This window comes from Sphaerodactylus townsendi, linkage group LG03, assembly GCF_021028975.2.
Source record: "Sphaerodactylus townsendi isolate TG3544 linkage group LG03, MPM_Stown_v2.3, whole genome shotgun sequence".
NCBI classification, from domain to species: domain Eukaryota; kingdom Metazoa; phylum Chordata; class Lepidosauria; order Squamata; family Sphaerodactylidae; genus Sphaerodactylus; species Sphaerodactylus townsendi.
In genome coordinates this window covers 140479137-140504226 of record NC_059427.1, presented here as the reverse complement: position 1 = coordinate 140504226, position 25090 = coordinate 140479137, and the positions used below count along the sequence as shown (strand labels likewise).

Sequence of the window (25090 nt, the reverse complement as noted above, 5' to 3'; positions counted from 1 at the left end):
GTTGAGTTCTTGTGAAGAAGTCCAAACTGTACAAAAACCAACTGTGGGTGTCCCTCTGTTCGTCCCCGGTGACAATCTTCAGGTCCTCTGGAACACAGAAGTGGCTTTCGGCATCCCTAGGCCATTAGCGCTTCTTGAAGAATACCCTTTCAGCAACAACTGATATACTGACCAATGCAGAGGAAGGGGGATCAATCAAGATGACAAATGCAATCAAGGTTCCCTCAGCCAAAAAAAAAAATTCCTGCCAATGGCTTGGCAGGGAGCGTAACCAATTAAAGTGAATGGATGGAAGGGGAAAAAAGGGTGGAGGGAGCATTTAAGCAGGAACCCAGAAGGTAATTTAACTGTTTAGGGTATAGGGATGTGGGAACGGAATGATTACAAAGGAAAACATCAAGTGAAAGCCCCCACTCTTTCAGAGACCAGGAAAAGACCAAAAGGCTCTCAAATCCAATGTCTGACTCAAAAGCAGATGAGTCCAGTTTCCTATCAACCTGTGCAACCCCCATGCAGAACAGCTGCATGCCCCATGCAGAAAGTTCCTTGCAATTATAATGGGAGGGGGAGCAAGTAAAGAGAAATATCCAAGCTACCTCCAATAATAATATAACTCATCGTCCTTTTAGCTTCTAGGATTACCAGCAGGAATAGCCCACACGTTTGTGTAAGTTGGAAAGAAAGCAGCCATGAAGGAGCTAGAACAGCCATTGTCAAACAGGGTTCCGTGGTACCCTGGGGTGCCGTGAGCATGTCCCAGGGGTACCGCGACAACACTATCGGGCCCCCCTCATTTTTGTGGTGTCTCCCACTGGTGCCAGCAAGGACATGGAGCTGGCCCATGGGGCAGGGCCTGCCACAAGGTCAGCAGCCACCTCCACCCCCAGTGCTTCCCTTCATCCTGAGAGGGGAAGGTGGGGGTGTGGCAAGCAGGGACAATGGAAGGGGAAGGTGAGGGTGGCGGCAGGGGTACCGTGAGATGTGAAGAGTGAGGTCAAGGGTACCCTGACCTCGAAAAGGTTGGGAAACACTGAGCTAGAAGATTCTCAAGTGTAAGATGGCAACCAAGATTAATATTCCTTGTTACTATATATGGGTGTGAATGGGTGAACAATGAAGGAAGCTGACGAGGAGAAACTTGATTTGAGAGGTGCGATTGGTGGAGAATTGGAGGCGTGTTTTACGGATACCATGGATCGCCAAAAGGATAAATAAGTAGATTCTAGATCAAATCAAGCTTGAACTCTCCCTAGAAACTAAAATAACTAAACAAAGGCAATTGTACTTTGGCCACTTTATGAGAAGACAGGAGTCTCAGGAAAAGATAATAGTGTTGGAACATGCTGAAGGCAGCAGGAAAAGATGAAGACCAATCATACAATGGATTGGCTTAATGGGCTGTTAACTACAGGATGCTTAGAAGATTCATTCATAGGATCACTGTAAGTGAGAAGCAACTTGATAGCACAAGACACACAAAAACACATCTTATTCTTTGTCTGCCAGACCATGGATTAGGTTTCTCCTGCACAAAACATAGGCAGAAAAGACAGCAGTAGGTTGTCACATATGTGGTCCCTTGAGGGAGTTTGACCATCCCATTCTCACAGGGATTTGGCAGGTTCTTACTAAAAATTTATTTGAGATTTATTGTAGAGCAACCAGACTCCTAGGCTGATTATACACTGCTGCTCTGCCCCGTGCTGAAGGGAGATTCTGTTTGGGGCAGAACTTCTGTTACGGATGACCCCCCCCCCCTTTCACACTCACTGTGCAGCAGATCCCATAATCTCTGCTGTTTGTGAAAGCAGGCAAAAAGCAACCTTTCCCCCTGCTTTGTAGGGAAGATGGAACAAGTGGCCCTGTGTTATTGTTTTGGGCTTTTTTGCCTCCCTCCCCCCTCACAGCTCTACTTCAGCCCTCTCTTATGATCAGGCGGGCTTTTAAAAACTTTATTTCAACTTCAAGCGTTTGTACCATATTAGATCTCTCGAAATACTGATAGATCTAATATAGGAATATCAAAATAACAAGCCTCTCTCTCCTGCCATGGCAGCAGCAGCACTGTGTGTGTGTGGGTGGGTGGGTGGAGAGGGCGGAGGAGAGAATATCAGTTTTAGAACATGGTCCCCTTCTTCAGCAGAGTGTGATCCAGGAAACTATTTTGCCTCTTTCATTTGGGGTGGGATTATTTTTGGAAAGGGGCCACAATATCGATATAACTGCAACAACAGCAATATCAATATAACATTAATCTAAAGTGCTTTAACAAAGCCAGCAATCGTGAGACTACTGGGTGTGGTCAGATTTGTGCATTTGAGAGTGAGTTGATGGGCAGAGTTAAGAGAGCCAGGAAAACCAGACCCAGGAGAGTTCAGCAGACAAGCTGCACACCAGGCAGTGGGGTCCTCTTTACCTGTAAACAGTGAACTGTGAGGAGACCTATTACAACCCACTGCATAGCAAAGAGCCCTGAGGAAAGTGATCCATGCACAATGGGCCTTAGATAACTTCTTCTTCTCCATAGCAGAAGTCGTTTGAGAAACTGCTTAGGAGAGAATATCCTCTCTCCACCTGTAGGGTTTTTTTTTCCAACCCACTTACCTGAAAGGAAAACTAGTTTTTTTCCCAGGAGTGCCATCAAGAAAATAGTATGATCATCTTAAAAATCACATACTAGTTTCAGGTATGAATGGAAATGAAAAAACCAAACTAAAACTCTGTATAATTATTTTTTGGGGGGAGGGGAGTTATTACTTTGAGGATCATCTTCTTTTTGGGTAGTTAAAATATTTACTACTCAGACCAGTATCGTTACCAAAATGTTCAACCACCTGAGGAACTCACTGAGCTCATACACTGAACTCATACATACTATAATCTAAACACCTGAATGGGGGAAATGTATTTTTTATTAACAAACACAGATACAAGAGCATCAACTGGCATAGAGAAATTGTGGCTGAGGGATAGGGAGGAGAGTCTCTAGTTTAGTTCTGCATTGTTTACTGAGTCATCTATTAAAATGTGGAAAGTTACTGAACTAGGAATGGGCATGCTCACATCTTCACATTAAATATGACTAACTGTACTCTTCCCAGATGGATCCTTTCTGTCTCTCTTTCTCCCCCATGTCCCAATACAATCTAGAACAGCTTTGTTTTCTAAAAGGTTGATATTGGAGCCGGGGTTCTGTTTCATGCCTTTTGGCTAATGAGGCCTGGGAGTTTGCATCACTTTAAAACCAGCCAGTGGTTCTCAGATGCTTTGCTACTTACTCAGGGCAAATGGGACAAGAAAGGAGTACCTATCATGACATAACTGCTCCTTAACAATCATTACTTATGTGAACACTTATTCATCTGGAAGAAAGTATACTGTGACTGAAAGGAAAACTGTGTGAGAGTCAGCTAGGGTGAGCTCTGTTTCCTGCTTTGTTGGAAAGTATGGAACGATCTTTGATTTTCTGGGGATACAGCTCAAAATATAACAACAAAAAAGTTGCTCCATCACAAGGGGAAACTCTTGACACTTCAAGACCATCTCTAGACTAATCAACCGAAGCATATGAATAGCATAAATTGTAAGGGGCCAATCTGTTTTGGAAAACATGGCAAGTCAAACTCAGAATATAAAGGGAGAATCATTCTGGAATGCTTATTACAAGAAATAAAGAGCCCCATGTGATCTGGGCCACAGAACAGCCATAGTTGACTGAGAACATAGAACAGGCAGCAGGGAAAGTCACTACAGCATTTTTGGCACCATCAGGTTTGGGGACTCTCCACAAATTCTCACTGTCTGTGCCACAGACTGATGACCCAGGATTTAAATTTGGGCTTATGAATCATAAGTTGCAGGCAACTCTACATCACCAATAATGACAGGATCCTGAATTCTGCCTACAGAAGTATTTAGTGAGGGTTGTGTTTGTTTATATTGAAAATGATTTAGTTGCTTTCTACCCTTTCCCTAATGAACTGCTTTTCAAATTGGTGTCCCATTAATACCGCCCCATCCTATTTTATATTTTGCCCTAAGACATTAATCCTGAAAATTGCTATACACAATTCGTAACTATTTTACACACAAGTAGAAATGATTGCCTAATCTTAAGGACTTGCATGGCAGGAAAAATGTATGACGAAGTTGGGGTCTGAACCCAGGAATTTCACAAGGGCTGATATGACGACCTGTCTTCTGGTCAGTTATTCAGCATGGGGATGGAGCTCCAATGCCTCCATTTTACCAGAGTAAAAAAGGGGGATTGTGTACATAAAATGACATTCTGCTTATATTGGTACAATGTAATAAAACAAAAACAGAGCATCAGACAAGGAAAAGGCAGGACTTCAAAGTAGCATTCAAAACACTGACTTGACCACTTTATGACTTGATGTCATTTCAAAGATCCCATGATCACAACTCGCAGAGGAAAAAAGGAAAGTGTTTTTAAAACCATGAGATTTCTATGAAGGGCAGAGGCATATATAGGGAAAATGTAGCCCGATGCAAAAATCTGACTTTTCTGCCCCACCCCCACCCCTGTATGGGCAGCTGCTCTCCCCCACCACGACGAAACAACTTTTTTTTGCACCAGGTCTTGAAGGCAGTGTATGGACACGAGGGGAAGGAGGAGGGGCGAGGGGGGGCAATTTTCTGCCCCCCTGTGACTAAATGGCCACAGCCTGGAGACATTTGACCCCACATGAAGGGTAGTGGCCAGCCCTGATTGGTTTCAAGGAGCAGCTCTCAGCTATAAGTTTAACAAGTCCCATCCCTGCAAAGTCAGACAGCTTTTTGCTATTTTCTGCATACCAGCCACAGAAAAGACAGGAAGTGCCAATGGCTAAAGCAGATGTGGAGGGAGAGTTGACGGTACATCACAATCCATCTAGGCATAGGCTAGGCATAGAAGAGGAACCATTATCAAAAGGTCGTCCAGCTAACGTTGCCCAATAAACAATGACAACTCTGGCAATAAACTGGTGTGTGTCGAAAGGAAGGGTATCTAAGCAATTCATAGGCATGCTTCATGAAAACCCCTTTTAATATAAAATATATGCTAGAATAGCTAGAGAGTGAATGCACTGCAGTGCTGGATGATGTACAATTCCTCTCTTGAATGAAACATAAACAGAGCATCCAAACCCAGAGACCAGCACTTCTGATGTAATTGCACCCCCACATGGTCAACAAAGGCAACCACCTCATATACTGTCTTAGTCTGAGACCCATGAGTTTGGTCAGTAAATTGGGGACAACTACACCCCGGCGGAAATCTCTGGGCTCTTGAGGAATGTGCAGAGTGTTGTTTAAAATCTGGATCTTCCTTTCTCATACATGTCTAGAATGGCCACAAGACATGGATCAGGTTTTTGGATCATCCTCTCCAAAGCACAGGTAAAAAGTCTTGTGACTGAGGTCTTCTTGGGTCAGAGAGACAGCACAGTAGAGAACACAGCAGCACCTGTTAGAGAAGCAAGAACAGAATACTTTGAACCATGAGGAGAGAACTGGTTGAAAGCCTACTTCTAGGAGAGGAGCTACGCTACTTGCAAATATGTTCCCATTGTGGGTCGGTGGAACCCCAGGAACATAATGTGGGTCAAAGAGAGAGGAGGAAACAACTGCTGCAGGGAGAATCAACCAACGCTGCCCTCCTGCTGTTCCACAAGCAAACATGGCAGCTGAGAATCCAAAGTCAGCAGGGTCTTCATGGACAAGGGTCAAGGGATTCAAATCCATACAATGTATCTCATATCAAATGATGCAGAAAACCTTTCAGGGTGCTGATATCTCTGCTGCAGCAGCCAAAACACACACACCACAAAAGATTCCACCAGATTCTTCTCTGGGTCAAATAATGAAGAGGCACATGGACTACAGCAGCAGTACCCAAAGCGATAAGTTCTGGAACTCTGGCCTTCAATACTGAAGTTGTTACATACATGCCAAATGCATTTTGCTCACCCACTCTGTATTGTATATGAAGGTGTGCAAAATTTGCAGATGCAAATGTAGATAGGTGGCTCTGGCTACAGGCATTCTGTACACAGATACAAAAGGGCAGAATGCCAAAAGAGGCACCTGGATACATTCACACACTTGTGGGCAGAGACATTGGTCCATACAGGGGATCATTTATCCGAGCTCATGGTAAGAAAAGTTGCTCCTTACTCTTAGGACTGCTCTGGCCTTCTGGTTCTGGCACCTTCCAGTCCATCTTCCTCCCTTTCTCATAGAGGCCCTTGAGGACCTTGCGGAACTCTTCAGGTTCTAGGCCTCCATTGCTCAGCTCCATGTACTTCCTGTAGAGCTGGAGGGCTGTCCGGGCATCTTCAATGCTATCATGAGTTTCCCCCTGGATCTTCAGGTCTATGAGACAAGGGACAAAATGTTGCCAGGTCAAGTGTAGCCTTGTCCTTTCCTGCGCCATTCCTCACTACAAGAGAGAGGAGGAAACAACTCTACTCCAGTGCAAAATTCTCTTTGTACCATTGGTAGCGTGGTGTAGTGGTTAAGAACAGGTGCACTCTAATCTGGAGAACTGAGTTTGATTCTCCGCTTTGCCACTTGAGCTGTGGAGGCTTATCTGGTGAATCAGATTAGCTTGTGCACGCCAAAACATGTCAACTGGATGACCTTGGGCTAGTCACAGTTCTTTGGAGCTCTGTCAGCCCCACCCACCGCACAGGGTCTTTGCTGTGAGGGGGAAAAGGAAAGGAGATTGTAAGCCCCTTTGATTCTCCTTACAGAAGAGAAAGGGGGGGATATAAATCCAATCCTTCTTCTTCATAGGGCTCAAAAAATAGGAGAGCGAGTATACAATGGGGAGGAAAGGGTAGGGATAATCACTTGGCAGATGTCATGTCAGAACCCCTCTTTAATTTTTGGAAAATCTTGGAGGACAGAGGATGTAATAGGGGATTGAAAAAAACGGATAATATTGTACCTATTTTTAAGGAGGAGGATAAAGATAATCCAGGATATTATCAACCTGTTAATTTGCCATCAATTCCAAGAAAGAACAGATTATTAAGGGGTGTGCTTGAACATTTGGAGAGGGACAGGATGCTTGTTAAATCTCAGCATGACTTATCTAATTTGATCTTTCCCCCAATAGAATTACTAGTTGGGAGGATCGGGGGACCCTGTGAATGTGGTGTATTTGGATTTTAGGAAAGCTTTTGACGTGGTACCCCATGATGAGAAGTTGATGAGATACGAACGGTATATTGTTCCTGCTAGGTCGATTAAAGCCCACTTGGTAGATCATACCCAATAGTTTGGGGTCCCCCATCAACGCTGAGGGAGGTGAATCCTAGGGCGGGGAGAAGGATGTGTTAGTCTATAACAAAGGGAGATCAACTGACTGGGAGGGACACTGTATTTGATTCTGGTGGCTGGAAGCCTATACTGACCCAAGAAATACCATGCAAGGAAGCGCAGTGAGATCATCCTCTTCCTGGGCATATGGAACAAGTACACGGTGTCGATGACTTGGTCCTTGGGCACCTGCAGGGAAAGGCAAACCTTATTATAAGTGCAAGCAGCACACAAACAAACACAGAGGTTGCTTCTGCATAAGCGCTGTTCACCATTTTGGTTTGCAAAAGCATTTGCAGCAGCAATGGAACCTCCACAGGGGGCTATTCCCCAGGTCTTCGCCTTAGACCAGGGGTGTCCAACTCTGGCGCTTCAGATGTTCATGGACTACAATTCCCAGCAAAGGTTGACACCCTTGTCTTATACCCTCCATTTCCTCCTCACCTCCACCACTGGCAGGCTTTCTGCCTTTTTAAAATTGGCAGTTGGTATTTTGATATAGCCTTTCAGCAGTACGATGATGTATTTATTACCAATATATATATTTTAAAAGGTTCAACAGTGGGGGGTAAGATAAGCAAATGGTGCTAGACATAGGTGGGGAAGGTGCAGAAATCCACATCTTCTGCTTCACACTTGCCACCAATTTTGGGTACAGTATTGTAGGGAAGATGTTACCAAAGCTGGTTTGGGAAAAAGCAGAGTCAGGGAAAACATGGACGTAGAATAACTAAGGTCGATTTCCCACTGAAAATCAGATGTAGATTAATCCAAGTTTCGGAATAAACCACTACCTATATGCCATTAAAGGTTAAAATGAAATGAAATAAACCACTACTTTTAATCGCAGTTTCATTGTCCTCACTGTGCCATGTTCAACTGAAGATGTCTGGGCCTGCCTCGGATTCCAGAAATACGACAATCCCCATCACCGCGCGATCGGGTTGCCAGGACTGTCCCAATTGGCTGTTGGCCCTGTTGGGGCGGGAACTTCTCTTCACATCATCACGTCAGCCCATGAAGACGTGAGACCGTGAGCAAGGCACCCCCCCCGTGTTTAAATGTTATAATATTATAATGTTATAATGTCATGATGATACAGAATATTGTCCCCTTGCTCTCATTCGCTTGTTCAAACATTAGACTGAAACAAAACAAAATGAAACCATAATGAAGTGAAAACAAAGAAATAACTGCGCACGCATCACGCACGGACCGCCAAGCTCTGATTGGCTGGCGGCATTTGAGTCACTGTGAATGGTGGGAAATTGAACTGTATCAGGCCCCCGAACCTCCCCACCGATGTGGATTGGTAGCGTGTTTTGCCAAAAAGTTGCACAAGCAGCCAGGTACTGGGGAAACATGGGATATGGGGGAGGAGGAGTGACAGAGCCAGGACTGATCTGTGTTCCGCGGTTCGGCAGTGGGGAGATTGGGAGGAAACCGGGATATTTCGGGTGATTATCCCAGGATTAATCATCAGTGGGGAAATCGCCTAAATAAGAATGTTGTGTGTAAGCCCCAAAAAGAACTGCTGCAGTTTGGGAGGCAAAGAGGAGCAAGAGCTTCATGTAGAAGCAACCACAGCCCTCTGGATTGGGCTATAAGGACAACACCCCACACTATTCCTTTTGCAACTATGTTCATTTGCTATTCTTCTGCCCTGAATGCCTTCACCTTCTTCATAAGCACAGAAACATACACTCCAAACTTACACCAACTAAAATTTTAATCTGGGAGATATTTTTTTTAAAAGAGACAGTCACCATGATGTTGATGACCCGAAAGTCTTTTTGCAGCCCGTGACCCACAAACTTGACTCCAGCATCAATGAGAAAGCGTAATTTCAGGTAGGTGGATTTGAGGGTTGTGAGGTGCTTGGAAGAAATTTTAGCATCCAGATCACCTGGTTTTATGCCTGAGTATTGAGTGAGATAATCGACCACCTAGAAAGATGAAGAGAGGATGGTCAACGAGTTATGAAGACAGAAAAACACTGGACTTAACATGAAAGCTCTTCATGCTCACTGGGAGAGGGCCAACTGCTATCCTGGGATATCATATAAAGTCTGGGATACCATATCAAGACTTCTTGGGGAAAGTATGGCCCAGATCAGAAGGATCAAAAAAGTATAACAAAAAAACACATTATGAACTGCAACAAACGATGTTCAGCTTATCAAAGCAAGAGCTCTCTTGAACAGAGGAAACAAAAGGAGGGCATCTCCCCATGGAATCAATTGTGCTAGCTACTGGGTTCCAAAGCGAATGAAGACCAGCTTCGCATAAAGCTCCAGAAATGGGAATTTGAAAACTAACTTGTCTGTAATCCAATATGACCTCTTCAGAAGGGGGAGCCAATGTAACCTTAGGTAGGTTCTTATGCCAAAGGCTGCATACCTGTTCTTGCGTGGAAATGTAGTCATCAATGAAAGGAACGCCCTCATTGGGACCTTGCCCCCTCACACATGTAATCCTGGCCACCGACATCTGGCTGGGCTTGATAGTGGACTTGGTCCCATCACTGCGAAGCTCAGCTTCCTCCTGTTACGGATTTTAAAAGCGCAAATAGATTTGTTTCATGTGGCCCTCACAAAAGAACTCATCAATAGCTTGGGGGTGGGGGTTATTTTATTTATGTTGTATTGATTAGGGTTTCATGGTGATTTATGACATTACGGTATAAGTGAGTTAGGTACTGACCTCATTACTGACCCATGGGGTGATGCCACATCACAGTGTTTACTAGGCAGACTGTTACGGGATGGTCTGCCGTTGCCTCCCCCAGTCATCTATACTTTGCCTCCAGAAAGCTGGTATTAATTTTACTGACCTCAGATGAATGGAAGGCTGAGTCAACTCTGAGCCAGCTACTTGAATCCATTTCCAATAGGATCAAACTCATGTCATGAGCATAGCTTTTACTGCAGTACTGCAGCTTGCCACTCTGTACCACGGGGCATAACCAATATAAAACATTAACATTAAAATATTAAGCTATTAAAATATGTAGTGTGTACCAAGTCGCTAATAAAAAACGTAAAGTTTCCGCTTCAGTCGTGTCTGACCCTGGGGTCCCACAGCGAGCAGTGATTTCATAGGCAAGCCGTTTTTGTGGGGTAGTTTGCCAATGCTTTCCCCGGCTATTCCTTACCCCCCCTAGCTATGTGCTAGGTACTCATTTACCAACCAAGGAATGGTTGGATGGCTGAGCTGACCATGAGCCAGCTGCCAGGATATCTGAACCACAGGGGGCTTGAACTCCTGACCGTGTGAGTGGCAGTGCAAGCACTTAACCGCTACACCACGTGGCTCCTTCCATGCCGCTAATAAAACATCCCAAACTTGTGGATTACACACCACAGGATAATCTAAACAATTCAGCCTTCCTGTTGTGAACATCTTCAATCGTGATGAATCCAGGTTTATGGCTGGAGGATCAGGTCTTTTCCGTGGAATATGGCACCCTTTCTCCCAACTCCACACTCCCATTTTCAGAGATGAGGCAGGGAGCCACCAGAGACAGGACTTTTTCAGTGATGGCACCTTGCCTATGGAATGCCCTTCCCCATGCGGCTCATCTGATGCTATGTTCATCTCTGTCAGCCAAATATTTCATTTTCCCCAGGACTTTAATTGAGAGGTTGACCTTTTAACACCATTTTTGGTAGCCTCTTTTTTGTCTGAAAACTGTAAATCACATTTGAAGCTGTCCAGCGCAACCCTCTACCTCATTCAGGGTGACAAACTCAGCATCCAGTCCCACCAGGTCTCCAGCCTGTGGCATCTCATTCAGCATGAGTGGGATGAAAGTAGCGTGACATTTGCGTTGTTTGCGAGCAAGGGAGGCTTCGGCAAGCAGTACATTGGCTTCAATGGGATTCTTAACTGGAAGGGGAAGAGATGTTTATTCAATGGATGCCCTTTGGGATTATAATCTGCAGAAAAGAACAACAATGGGGCCTCCCACCACTGATTTTGGATTTGGATGCTCATCATTTAGACCAGGGGTGTCCAACTCTGGCGCCCCAGATGTTCATAGACTACATAGATGTTCATGGACTACATAGATGTTCATGGACTACATAGATGTTCATGGACTACATAGACTACAATTCCCATCAGCCAATTGGCCATGATGGCAGGGACTGATAGGAATCACAGTCCATGAACTTCTGGGGCACCAGAATTGGACACCCCTGATATAGACCCACTGGATGAAGATACATTTTGAAATGCTAAAACTCTTAATGACAGCCCATAACCACATACTCCAAAAAATGAACTTTAGATTTTACCTATTAGTTTTTGGGATGAGTGAATTCAGGAGTAGGTTATGCCCAGATGGAGTCCCAACAACACTTTTCCCTTCAGAAAATGAGGTGCTCATGTGAAACCCAAATAACATTCAGGAAGCTGAAGCAAACCAGGTGTTGAGCAGTTCAGAGGTGAAGAGCGACAGGCTCTAACCTGGAGAACTAGGTTTGTCTTCCCCACTCCTCCACTAGAAGCCTGCTGGGGGACCTTGGGCCAGCAACCCTCTCAGATATTTCTGCCCCACCTACCTCACAAGGTATCTGTTGTGGGGAAGGACAGGTAAGGCAACTGTAAGGTGCTTTGAGACTCCTTAAAGCATAGATGTCAAACTCGCGGCCCTCCAGATGTTATGGACTACAGCTCCCATCATCCCCTGCCAGCATCATGCTGGCAGGGGATGATGGGAACTGTAGTCCGTGACATCTGGAGGGCCGTGAGTTTGATACCTGAAAGGTAGAGAAAAGCAGGATATAAAAACAGCTCTTCTTCTTCTTGCCAGTCAGAAAGTCCTCAATTTGAATCAGAGTCATCCACTCTTGCAATATAGGGACAATAATATGGACCAACCTTATGGGGTTTTGTAAGAGTCGCAGCAGGATAATTTATGGGAAGAGCCCTAAGGGCCAGAATCTGGTTTCACACAGTGGCCTCCAGGTATTTCACCAATGACTTCTGAATACGAAGATTCCATGTAGTCAATGTGGCTGACAGGAGTTGATGGAACTCTCCTTGAATTTGTCTTTTAGAAGCCACTTAAGATATAATTGCCATTCTGAATAACACTCCATGTCTCAGTCACTGTTTTCACTGGTGGGGGTGGGGGTGGGGGCTTGCTTCCTGCACTTTCAGTACCACATCCAAATTTTAAAAAAGATGAAGACAAGTGTTTGGATCTTAAACACATTGCAGCATCTTAAAAAAAAAAAAAAGCTTCCACTTTTCCCATGCGGCAAGGGGGAAAGGGAAAGGGGCCAATGTCAAGATAGAGGAAAAATGAAGGAAAAGAAATAAACTGGCTTATTTGAATTTGTGCAGTCAAGAAAGATCTGTGGGCTTTTTTCGAGAGCTCAGATGTGCTTGCTTGACTGTTTAAGGCAGACTTTCAGTTCCATTTTCTCTCATGCAACATGTGTGTCTGCACAGAGTTAGAAGTTCACCTGCATGTATCTTTAAATCCTGGGGTATGATTGTCCCCTCAAAACACAGCCTCAGGACAATGTTGCTGCAGAGAGGGCAAACCCATACATTACTTTTAATTAAAATACTTTTAATGTGTTTAACAACACATTACTTTTACAATAACCTCTCTTCATCAGGGACTCTAATGGGATCAAGGGCATCGTCAAGTCTTTAAAAAGCCCTGCAGCATCATTGCTCCATTATACAGGCTCTATTCGTACCAAGCAAGCAAAGTACTCATGTAATTTCCCACCAGATGGATTTTTGATGGCAATCCTGCAGATGGCACTGAGATTTAGGATTCATTTTTCTTAGCAGTACCAAACTCATAAGCAAGGATCCCTTCCTCTCTCATGCATTCACCACACAACACTAAAGCTGATCATACTGTGAGTAATTCACACAACTTCAGGTGCATATTGAAATGCAGAGCAGAAAGTACATGATTAGCCCACGTTCTGATTTTCTGGGCATGGAGATGACTTATAGCACCACTACAAAAGGGTTCTGAGAAAGGACCAGAAACTATGTAGTAAAATGTCCATGCCTGCTGAACAATCCAGCCTTTCAGGGTCACACACAGAGGCAGTCTTTCTTCCTGTGCCTGAACGCCAACCCACATACAATCGCTTTCCATTTCACCATCTGGACTTCTAGGTTTATGCAAATTTGCCTCAACACCTCCAGAAAGTAGACACAGTTTTGCCTAAGAGCAGCATTTTTTGTACCCTGCCACAAATGTGGCCATTTCCTTTTCATCATCAGCCAAATATGTTTTCACTTCCTTGTGATTTGTAGCCCACTTCTTTGCATGAGGTACTTTATGCCTGTCCAATTCCTGTGGTGCGTCAATACCTCGTAACAAACCACTTTATTCCCACACTCCTTCTTATGAAGACTGTTATCCACCACCACCCCACCACCCCAATCCCATAGTAAAAACTCCGCATTAGTCAGACCTCCACACTTGGCAATCAAGGACAGTTCAGAAGAGAACAGGAAGGAAGTACAAAAGGGCAGTAATGGTTGAGAATTTTTAGAATGCTTTCCAACACAAAGAATATTATAAATAGGATTAGAAGTCTCTGGAGGTGAAATCAAGTCCCTGACCTGGATAGCCTGACCTTGTCAGATCTCAGAAGCTAAGCAGTATCAGCCCTGGTTAGTATTTGAGTGGAGACCACCAAGAAATGCCACATTTGCTACACAGAGGCAGGCAATGGCAAATACTTCTGAACGTCTCTTGGCCTGAAAATCCTACAGAGTGTCCCCACATCAGTTGCAATTTGATGGCAAAAAAAGAGAGAGCTGATTATCAAACTGATGTGCCGAATACATGGATAAGGACTCGTGGGAACTAATAACCAGGGAAGGATGTAGGAACCTGACTCATTGCAAAGAAGAGGGGGACAGCCAAGTATCTTGAGCAAATCGAGTTGATATTATCCTATACTGTGATTGTCAGGCTTGCTGATGGAAACAGAGGCCCCTTCCGCACATGCAGAATAATGCATTTTCAAACCACTTTCACAACTGTTTGCAAGTGGATTTTGCCATTCCACACAGCTTCAAAGAGCACTGAAAGCAGTTTGAAAGTGCATTATTCTGCATGTGCGGAATGAGCCATAGAGAGGTGCATCTAAAGAACTCATTCAGGCATATTTCAAGGGATATTGACAGCAAAGATGCTGGGATGTTGCTGTAAAATGAATCACAAATGACACCTTTCATAGAATCATAGAGTTGGAAGAGACCACAAGGGCCATCAAGGCCAACCCCCTGCAATGCAGGAACACAAAATCAAAGCACTCCTGACAGTTGGCCATCCAGCCTCTGTTTAAAAACCTCCAAAGAAGGAGACTCCACCACACTCAGAGGCAGTGAATTCCACTGTCAAACAGCCCTTACTGTCAGGAAGTCCTTCCTGATGTTTAGGTGGAATCTCTTCTCCTTCACCCTGAACCAATTACTTGTCTCTGAAGTCACAGAAAATAAGCTTGCTCCCTCCCCAAAAACATGGCTATCATGTCACCTCTTAACCTTCTATTCACCAAACATACCCAGCTCCCTAAGTCTCTCCTTGTAGGGAACGGATTCCAGACCTTTCTGTACTTCACAGACCATACCTGGAATAATATAGTGGAGCCCTGGCTCTGGAATGCCACTGGCTTTGTAAAAAAATGTGTATCTGTGGACTCTGGAAGAATGCTACTAAACAAAGCAATTTTTAATAGCCTTAATTGATTTTGTGCACATATTCAGCGCAAGTATAAAGTGAAGCAGAAGCTTTATGGTCACTTCCATACATATTATAGTTAGAATCTGCATTTGAGAGAGAGAGAGAGAGAGAGAGAGAGAGAGAGAGAGAGAGAGAGAGAGAGAGAGAGTGTCAGTCAGTGGCAAGAGCATGAAGTTGACCTTGGGTCTCCTGAGTCAAAGTAACATCTGTAAATTTCTGCTCTAGCCATTTCCATGTAGCCAGCCACACACATATGGGCTCACTTACTGTTTAAATTGAACTTGGAGTGGAGGTTCCGCCGCACATAATAAAGGATACCTGGCACCTTCCAGTTCATGTCAAACTGCACGGCCTCACACTGCAACCCAAAAGCAAAAAAGTAAAACAATAAAGAAATAAGGGAAACAACAATGACAAAATTCAAGAATCATGAACACGCTTCAAGTAACAATTTCAACAATTCCATTTTTTAAAAAAAGAAAGCAAAGTGGAAACATAGAAAACAGTTCCCCCTGGATAAGGTCACTCCTGTGCGTTGAACTCTTTCACAGACCCAAACCGTACAGGGCTTGTTTATTAAAAACTAGCAGCAAAGCCCACTGCAGGGAAGATGCAATGGGCCCTAAGAAAGAGTGGGGGAGGAAGGATCTCCCCCCCCCCCCATGATGGGCATTACTGGGGCCACAGTGCACCCCTCCCCCCAGCTCCTGGCGCAACACTCGCCACCTACCTGGTCCTGGGTCTTGGGGTTGGAGAGATCGGGAAAATGTGGGTTGGCATAGGTGGGAAGGTCAGGATTGAGGGAGGGTGGAAAGGAGTGGCTTGGGGTGGGGGAGGAGGGCAGAAAGATGAGGCTTGGGATGCCTGAGGGTGAACAGATAAAGTTTGTGGTGAGGGAGGGTGGAAAGGTGAGGGTTGGGGTGGAGCGAGGGTTGGATGGTGTGGCTTGGGGTGAGGCGTGGGGTAGGGAAGGAAGGAAAGGTGAGGGGTGAGGTGGGGGAGGGTTGGAAGGTGTGGCTTGGGGTGGGGGAGGGTGAACTGGGAAGGATTGGGAAGGGGGGAGGATTGGAAGGTGTGGGCTGGGGTGGTGAGAGGGTCTGAAGGTGTGGCTTGGGGTGGGGGAGGGGTTGGAAGTGATGGTTGGGGTGGGAGAGTTGGAAGGTAAGTACTGGGGGGTGAGGGTGCAAAGGTGTGGCTTGAGTGGGGGGAGGATTTAAAAGTGATGGTTGGGGTGTGGGGAGAATTGGAAGGTAGGTATTGAGAGGGAGGGTGGAAAGGTGAGACTTGAGTTGGGGAAGGGTAGAGTAAGGATACTTGGGTGGGTGGGGGACGAAGAGGGCTTCTCCTGGGCTGTGGAGCAGCGGCCATCAAGGCACCACTGCTCTGCCAGCCTGGGCACCATATTGTGGTGGGGTGGTGGGAGGGCTTCACCTATTCCCCTTCCCTTTTACACTTCCACAGCTTTATTTCCACATATGCTAAAAGTTTCTGAAAAAACAGGAACTACCATGTTCACAAAAAACAGGTAAAGATAACACCTTGATTTTTAAAAAGTGCTTTTACATACGAATGTGTACAAATGGAGTTCTCTCATGGAGAATTTAGATTTTTGGGAAAAGAAAGAGACACAGAACAAGGTATCCTTACCTTGTCCACAGGCTCAATGAGAAAGTCATTGAAAAGGTACCACTGCTGATGTGTGACCCCCTGAACAAAGAGAAGAACATACATGCATTACTGGCTGCAAATCTTTGCTTGTGGACTATGAGTTACAGTCAAACAGAAGACTACCAGGCAGCCAGCGTGGTGTAGTGGTTAAGAGCAGGTGCACTCTAATCTGGAGAACTGGGTTTCATTCCCCACTCTGCCACTTGAGCTGTGGAGGCAGAGGCATAGCAAGGGGAGAAAGCACCCGGTGCACTGGTGCATCCTCCACCCCCGCCCCGGAACGCCCCCATCCTGCCACACTACACCCCCACAAGGGAGCGCGCCCAGTGCATCACACACACACCCGCCCCCTTGGAGCTACGCCTGTGTGGAGGCTTATCTGGTGAACCAGATCAGCTTGTGCACTCCAACACATGCCAGCTGGGTGACCTTGGTCTAGTCACAGTTCTTCAGAGCTCTCTCAGCCCCACCTACCTCACAGGGTGTTTGTTGTGGGGGGGAGGGGAAAGGAGATTGTAAGCCCCTTTGAGGCTCCTTACAGGAAAGAAAGGGGGGATATAAACCCAAACTCTTCTTCTACTACCTATACCCAAGGAGACTCTGGTACAAACAGTGACAGAATAAAGCCTTGACAGAAGACAGTTCTCCCAGAGTTCGGGACACCACTGATGAGATCTGAGAACACTCAAGGGCAGGGAATGGAAAGATCATCAAGTTGTTTTGGTTTCTGCTGCCGACTCACCTCCTTTCTTTGGTGGTAGGTCTCCCCCACTTTGATGTGTCCCACTAGGCTGCCCCCAGTGCGGGGATCCAGGATATGCACAACAGTTGCCATAAGATCATAGACATATGTTGACTCCTGATCATCCAACACACTTAGCTGCAAAGAGGACAATGGCACCATCAGTGGGCTGGAAATGGCGAAGGGCCCAAGAAACTTCACTCTTTCCAATGTGGAGGAAAAGCTGCCCCACCCTGACATATGCATCAGTAAACAGGCTTTGAAATCCGAACTCGAATGTTCGAGCCTTTCTGTGTCCCAACACAGAACATTTAACTACCGTCACACGGGCTACCTCACAGTATCTTTACTTTAAAAAATACCCATTAAAATTCTTTCCTAATGTTTACAGAACCTTCATAATTCTGGCTTACAGTCTGATATAAACTTTCTCACGAAAACAGGAAAACATGTTTGCTCTGATTTTTCATTGGATCGCCATCATTCTAGTTTGCTTTGCTCACACAATTTGGACCCTTTCCTATTTATTTGTTTCCACAGAGACTATTTTGCATTCTCGACATCTGAAAAACTGCTTGCTACCTTTTCTGCAAGCCAAACCCACTTAGTTCCTTTATGAGCTGAAGGGATGTGTTTATAGTCATGTGGTAAAACCTTTGAAACCTACAGACAATTTCACAGAGTTAACATGTGCTGTCTCTAGGAACTTTAGCCAGCTGTGGCTCCTGGATCTGTTTTGACTTCTTCTTTTCATTTACTATCATTGGTGCTTACTGCCCTGGAAGATGACCCAATAGCTATACAGGGAAATCCCGAAATGTTTTAATTTGCTTCTATCACATCATTACGGTTCTTGTCATAATTTTGTACTAATGTTCTAATTTTTGCTATTTTGTCAGTTTTTCACCAAATCCTTGAGCACATCAGTGGGGAAACTATGATGAAAGTAATGCAAATCAGTAAATAATAGATGAGAACTCAGTTTATTCTTCATATGAATCTCCACACCACATGTTAATGTGGTCGTAGTGGAGGCAAATGGTGGTCAAAGGGGAACTTATCTCTCTCATTATGAGGAAACAGTCTACAAAATATATTGTCGAAGGCTTTCACGGCCAGATTCAACTGGTTGTAGTGGGTTTTCCAGCTGTGTGGCCATGGTCTGGTGGATCCTGTTCCTAACGTTTTGTCTGCATCTGTGGCTGGCATCTTCAGAGGTGTATCACAGAGGGAAGTCTGTTACACACTGTGTCCAGTGAGAAGGGCATATTTTAGTGGGGTATAAATTTTCATGTCCCTGGGTGGGGAACCAATCAGTAAGTGTTTGGGTGGAACTTGCTATGCAAAGGTGTGGTTGATAGTATAGTATTGCAGGTGGGGTTTTTCAGTCCAGGGAGTGATTCGCATTAGCATTTCCTGCAGCAGCAGTATTGGTGAATGCAAATCCTGTGTTGGGGTGGAGTCCATTGTCCATGAAGTTAGCATGCCCTTGGCCCTGTTTTTAAGCACTGATAGCCAAGCTTTATTAATTTTCAAAGTCTCTTCTTTCTTGTTGAAGTTTCTTGGTGTTTATGAATTTCAATGGCCTCCCTGTGCAATGGCATCCACCCAAACATCCAATTTACCATGGAAGCATGCTAACTTCCCAAAGGCTAATATACGGCTGGATTCAATTGGTTCCCCACCCAGGGACATGAAAATTTATACCCCACTAAAACATTCCCTTCTCACTGGACACAGTGTGTAACAGACTTCCCTCTGTGATACACCTCTGAAGATGCCATCCGCAGATGCAGGCGAAACGTAAGGAACAAGATCCACCAGACCACGGCCACACAGCCTGGAAAATCCACTACAACCAGTCTACAAAATAATCAAGCCATGGGACAAATTCCCGGGGTCATAGAAGCCCTCACCCTGGACATTCTTCCAAATTTGCTGCTTAACACCTTTCAGGGATTGGTTGTCTCTGAAAGTTGACAGAAATTGATCAGAAGATTTCCTTAAGAATCCCTGAGGTTTGTGATCTGGAGAAAGCATCTGCAAATCATAAGACATGCCCTGATGGATTAGACCTGTGATCTATCTAGTCCAGCATCCTATTTCACACTGTGGCCAACCAGTGGCCCTCGAGGACTAAGAATCAGAGCACAGAAGCCAAGATCCCCCTGTGACGTTGCCTCCTGGCACTGGTATTGAGAGACCTTCTATCTCTAAATGTGGAGGTTTCCTTCAGTCACCATAGTTAGGAGCCACTGATGGACCCCTCCCCCATGAATCCTCTCTTACTCATCCTTTGCAACCATATTTGAAATTTTAAAATATGTATTTTATTGCTTTCTCTAGCCCTAGGGATCCCTCCCCCCCCCCCCCAAAAAAAATCAGGTGCTACAGGTCACTTTATTAGTATGAGATGTTTTACTTCAGAACTTTCATCCCAGTTGTAAACTTCCAGCTCCTTGTTCTTGGACAGTTTCATTTTGATGGAATAAGGAATCCAGATGTTCTTCAGCTCCTCAATGGAGGTGTAAGCGTTACCCCCTTCTGCAATTCCAAGTTCATTCCTGAAAGCAAAAGCACAGGCACACAGACCCAGAAGGAAGCATGCGTGAGGAAGACGACTCGGCTTCCAAGAGCAATTTTTTTTCCAGCTCGGTCAAGGACCAGGCTCTCCTGACATGATGGAGAGAGAACCAAAGGACACAAGCCAAGGAGATGAGCCTGCACATTTCACTATCAGCCATTTGGTCAGTTATACAATGAACCAGTTCTCACGTAATTGTCTTTCTGTATGGAAAAATAAACACGAAAAAGCCACATCCAAACGCAAAGCTCTCTGTGAATTTGGCAGGAAAAATCTGTGAGAAAGAATGGATGAGTAACGAGTCTAATAACCAGTTGTTCATGTGTCCTGCAAAATCCATGCAAATTGTTCATAAAAACAGAATATCTATTTCCATTTTTTTAAATACAGTGGTTATATTCTTTTTTTTTTAAAAAAAGGGGAGTAAAGATCCACAAATATCAAACAAAGAAAATAGGAAGAGGGAGAGCTTATTCAATATTCACTTTGCCAAAGTGTATCCATTAAAGCAACTGAGGATTGGTATGGCTTTCCGAAGGGGAAAAAAAGTTACGATGGAATTGGTGAAATGACCATCTCAGAATCAGCATGGTCTAGTCTATTCAGCCTGACACTTTTGACTCCTGACTGTTTGGTTGTATAGAAAAATCTATTGTGTTCGTGATTTTTCTTTTCAACGGGACATTACTCCATGATTTCACGGTGTGGGGAGACAAGTGGCTGAGGACGGCCAGATGCAGCGCCACTTACAAGTGGGCAGGCCAAGCTCTAATATCCACAATTAGTGGTTAACCAAGGGCAAGTTACTTCTTAGATAATACTGGTGTTACTACATATTACAATGACATCTACACTTTACCTTTTGTTATTCAAGGTCAACTAAGAAATCTAAAACTTGTACAAGATTACTAACAGCCCCACTCAAAGGGGGTGGGGAGCTGAAACAGTTTTGGCTGAAACAGTTTTGGGGAGTGGAACACGGCTGAGCAGGTGGATTTGCCCTCCCCAAGGAAGTGGGGTGGTGCAGCAACAGCACTGTTCCCAGCTGCCTGGGGGATGGGGCTATAACTCAGTATGGACTTTTAAATTGTTTCAGTACATAGATATCCTAGATAGAATGGTCTATATTATTCAGTTCACCCTGGCTACTGAGGTTTCCTTCTGTGTACCCTGCCAGTGCAAAGCATAGCACAGACAAGACTGGTCAAAGCCACTTCTGCCTTCCAGTCTTTAAACCAAGTGACTAAAGCAAGAGAAGATCAGCAGTGGCAATGAATTCGAGAAGACAAAAACAGATTTTTCTGATGGGCAGGTAAGATCCTATCTTAACTTACCATTCCCCAAAAGGGATTTCGCTACTCTTGGAGAATTCCAGGCCACCCTTCTTCATCCTCAACTTCTTAAAGGCATACTGTTGAGAAAGGAGAAACCAAAAACCATACATCTAACAGATGTCCATACAAACTTGCAGTGAGTCACTCAAACGTTCTCATGCCAGTTTCAGGAATAGATCAAGGCAAAGACGTCACAAAGAATCCGTGACCATGAAATTGCAACATTATTTCCACACGACCCAAGAATTTGTTCTCCCCATCTTTGGGCATCCAGTTTAATTATAATGCTAATTTATCTTATCTTTCTGATCTAGAATCACCCACGCACAGACACGCCTTTATGATGGCCAGGTAGAATTCCTTCCTGTCATTCGTCCTTTCTGGGAGATTCCTCCATGTGCCATATTCATGCAATTTTGCACATGCGGGGGAGAAATGTCAGACTCTACCTCCCACGTACTCTTTGATTGGCAACTTTATAAGGACTTACAGGAGAAACATATTGCCCCAATGGCTCAGGTCAATACAACTCAAAGCAAAAAGAAACAACTTGCTCTCCTCCTGTCTGGTAGAGATCCACAACTCACAAACTTGATAGCTCAGTACTTCTCACGGCCGTTAAAAATGAAAAATGCAATTATTAAATCTTTTACAAAATTAAGTAAAGACATATCCGTGTTTCCCTGAAAAAAAGACATGGTCTTATATTAATTTTTGTTCCAAAAGATGTGTTAGGGGTTATTTTCAGGGGATGTCTTATTTTTTCCATGATTTTGTGCCCACCCACCCAAATGTGACCAGATCAGCTGCGCTGGGGAATTTGTAACTAGGGCTTATTTTTGGAGTAGGCCTTATATATCAAGCATCCTCCAAAAATCCAGAAAAATCATGCTAGGGCTTATTTTCGGGGTAGGTCTTATTTTTGGGGAAACAGGTATATGAATTACGAATAAAGATATAACATAATCACCAATTTTATCTTTTTATAACATCAATTTTAACTGTAACTTTTACCATCTTAACCTTTCTCATTTATTTGCAGTCCAAAGACTCGATTTACAAAAAAACCCATAAACATTATTTAAAAAGAGCAAAATTAGCAGTAAAAAAACTGCCATCATTTATAAAACATATTAAAATGATCCAACGATATATAGAAAGCACATGTCAACACTGGACTTAGTCTAATCCTGACTGCCTCAGAAAGGAATTTTGCAGCTGCAAGGGTAATTTTTGCATACAGTGGAACCTCGGTTTTCATTGCCTTCAGTTTTCATCAATTTCAGTTTTCATTGGTTTTTTCAGTGAAAAATTTGTCTCGGTTTTCATCGATTTGCAGTAAGGTGTAGGGGTTTGTGGAGAAAAATTACACCGACAAAGCTGTTGCAGGCCGTGTCTGCAACTTGTTTAATGACAATGTCTTGCCCCATTTCAGACAAATCTTAAAGAGGCGTCAGAAAAAGACCTCTTTGGACAGCTTTCTGGTGCGACATTGGTCCACTGGCTCTGAAGATGGTCCTAGTGTTATTGTTTGTTACTGTTTTCAGCATTAAACACTATATTTATTAACCAAAAAATGTGGTTTTGGTATGTAAAAGCTTGCCTCGGGTTTCATTGGTTTCGGTTTTCATCGATTCTTTTCGGACGGATTACCAACGAAAACCGAGGTTCCACTGTACTTGTCTTCCAGCAGCAATTTGACCAATAATGCAAATGGTAAATTTTTCCTATGTGAAATTAAAGGCAGTATCAACTCCTGTCTCAGATTATGATACCAGTTGCAGAACAAAAGAATGTGTTCCAAAGATTCTATGCCTGTGCCATTGCAGGGACAGATTCTGGCTGAATAAGGAGTTCTCATAAAGCAGCCTGAAGGACCTCAGATGGAAACACATTCAGCTTCGCCATACCAAAGAGCTTCTGATATCTTACCACCGTTAGATTTTCTAGGTAATTAGCCATACCGAATGAATTTAAATAATTTAGGCCAGATTCAGTGAGGGAGCATCTAGAGCATAGGTGTCAAACTCACGGCCCTCCAGATGTTATGGACTACAGCTCCCATCATCCCCTTGCCAGCATGATGCTGGCAGGGGATGATGGGAACTGTAGTCCATAACATCTGGAGGGCCATGAGTTTGACACCTGTGATCTAGAGGTAAACACAAGCCACAATTCTGCTAGGCTTACGTCTTTAAATCTTTCTATCACAGCTTCAAGAGCCATGTCCGGTGTCAACACTCCCCTGCATTGACAATGTACCAGGGAAACTTCAGAAGTTCCAGATTTTATTGTAAGTGACAGGAAAGCAACAGAAGACTGTTCTGAGTCTTCAGCTCTCAGACCAGTGTTAATATGAATTATACTTCCCCCCCCCCACACACACACACGTGAAACACTCAGCAGAACAGTTCCCCGCAACATCTCCAGGCATTCAAGGTTACATGATAAGCCAGCTGTGGAAAAAGGCAGAGTAGCAAAAGCTGAAAGGCACAGTTCCCTTGGCAGCCCAGCCCCCATAGCTGCCATCCTGACATCCGGGCCAAGCAAAGCAAGAAAGGATGGCCATAAGAGGCTGCCTTGCGTTCAACAAACCTATGCCAATGGCTAACACACTCCTCAGTTGCTAGGATAATAAACCAGATCCCTTTGTAAAGAGGAAAACCTTAATCCAGAGGTGTCCAACTCTGGCACTTCATATGTTCATGGACTACAATTCCCATCAGCTCCTGCTGACATGGTCCATTGGAATTGTAGTCCATGAGCATCTGAAGCACCAGAGTTGCACACCCCTGCCTTAATCCATAGCTTAATGGCGGCAATCCACACTGGATATTGGATATTCTCCAGCTTCAAGGAGTAAAACCGCATTTGGAATGCACTAAGGGATCTGGAAAAGCGATCTCAAAAAGCTCACTTGCAGCCTATCCATTTCACCATCAAGCCCTTGTATCCAAACTGGAGAAGCAAACGAAATTTGGGCTACCAACCTTTACTGCAGAGGGGAAATACTGACCTCCATCTGTATAGTAGAAATGGCTGATGGCATTTTTACTAATATTTAACCTATAAATGTTTCTGACTATATGTCTATTTTAATGTATGCCAAATAAAGGTATTTGTACACGTCCTGTACAAAGATGTCTTGAAAAGCATCTGATTGCAAACTGAAAGGGGAAATGTGCACTCCTAAATACCTCTGCCTGCATCTTCCAGAATTCCGCTTCTTTGGAGCTGTTCACTTCACAGTTAATGACCAAGACGTCAGGCAGGCAGCGGATATTGCGGGTCTGGACCTTGAATGGCAAAAACACAACATATTACATGATAGAAAAGCAAGTGACACACACGACTACTTGGCACTGCTGTGGTGGTTTTCTCGTACAGCTACTGAGTATTTCTTATAGCTCATCAGACAAATGATCCATCTTAAAAGAATTCTGCAGTGAGAGCAGCACAGAGAAAGATACCAGAGATTAAAACTGATGGATTTATCTTTTGTTCATGTGGAAGTTCCACTGTCTATCAGTGCTATCAGCTTAAGAATTTAAGTCCAAAAATTAGCTGTGATTGCTTCAAGAGCTGGTCACCTGAAACAAAATCACTAATAACATATATCAGGACTCAGAATTTCAAGAACTCTCTATCACAGCAGACGTGACTGATACAGCCTTGTGCAAAAGCTTTCATTGGACAAA

General features: G+C 44.2%; 1 protein-coding gene across 4 annotated transcripts in view; it reads right to left on the bottom strand.

Moving 5' to 3' along the window:
- Positions 1-5032: 5032 nt before the first annotated feature.
- PAN2 (poly(A) specific ribonuclease subunit PAN2) overlaps positions 5033-25090 on the bottom strand; it is a 52332-nt gene continuing 32274 nt past the window's right edge. For all 4 annotated transcript variants that reach the window (XM_048490338.1, XM_048490339.1, XM_048490340.1 and 1 more), the window contains 12 exons: positions 24590-24688; positions 21393-21469; positions 19897-20038; positions 17475-17612; positions 16712-16771; positions 15332-15422; positions 11060-11217; positions 9730-9873; positions 9096-9275; positions 7425-7518; positions 6181-6378; positions 5033-5470 (listed from right to left, as the gene is read on the bottom strand). In XM_048490338.1, the coding sequence (XP_048346295.1) occupies positions 5436-5470; positions 6181-6378; positions 7425-7518; positions 9096-9275; positions 9730-9873; positions 11060-11217; positions 15332-15422; positions 16712-16771; positions 17475-17612; positions 19897-20038; positions 21393-21469; positions 24590-24688 (1416 nt within the window). In that variant the 3' untranslated portion in view covers positions 5033-5435. The remainder of the gene's footprint in view (positions 5471-6180; positions 6379-7424; positions 7519-9095; positions 9276-9729; positions 9874-11059; positions 11218-15331; positions 15423-16711; positions 16772-17474; positions 17613-19896; positions 20039-21392; positions 21470-24589; positions 24689-25090) is intronic.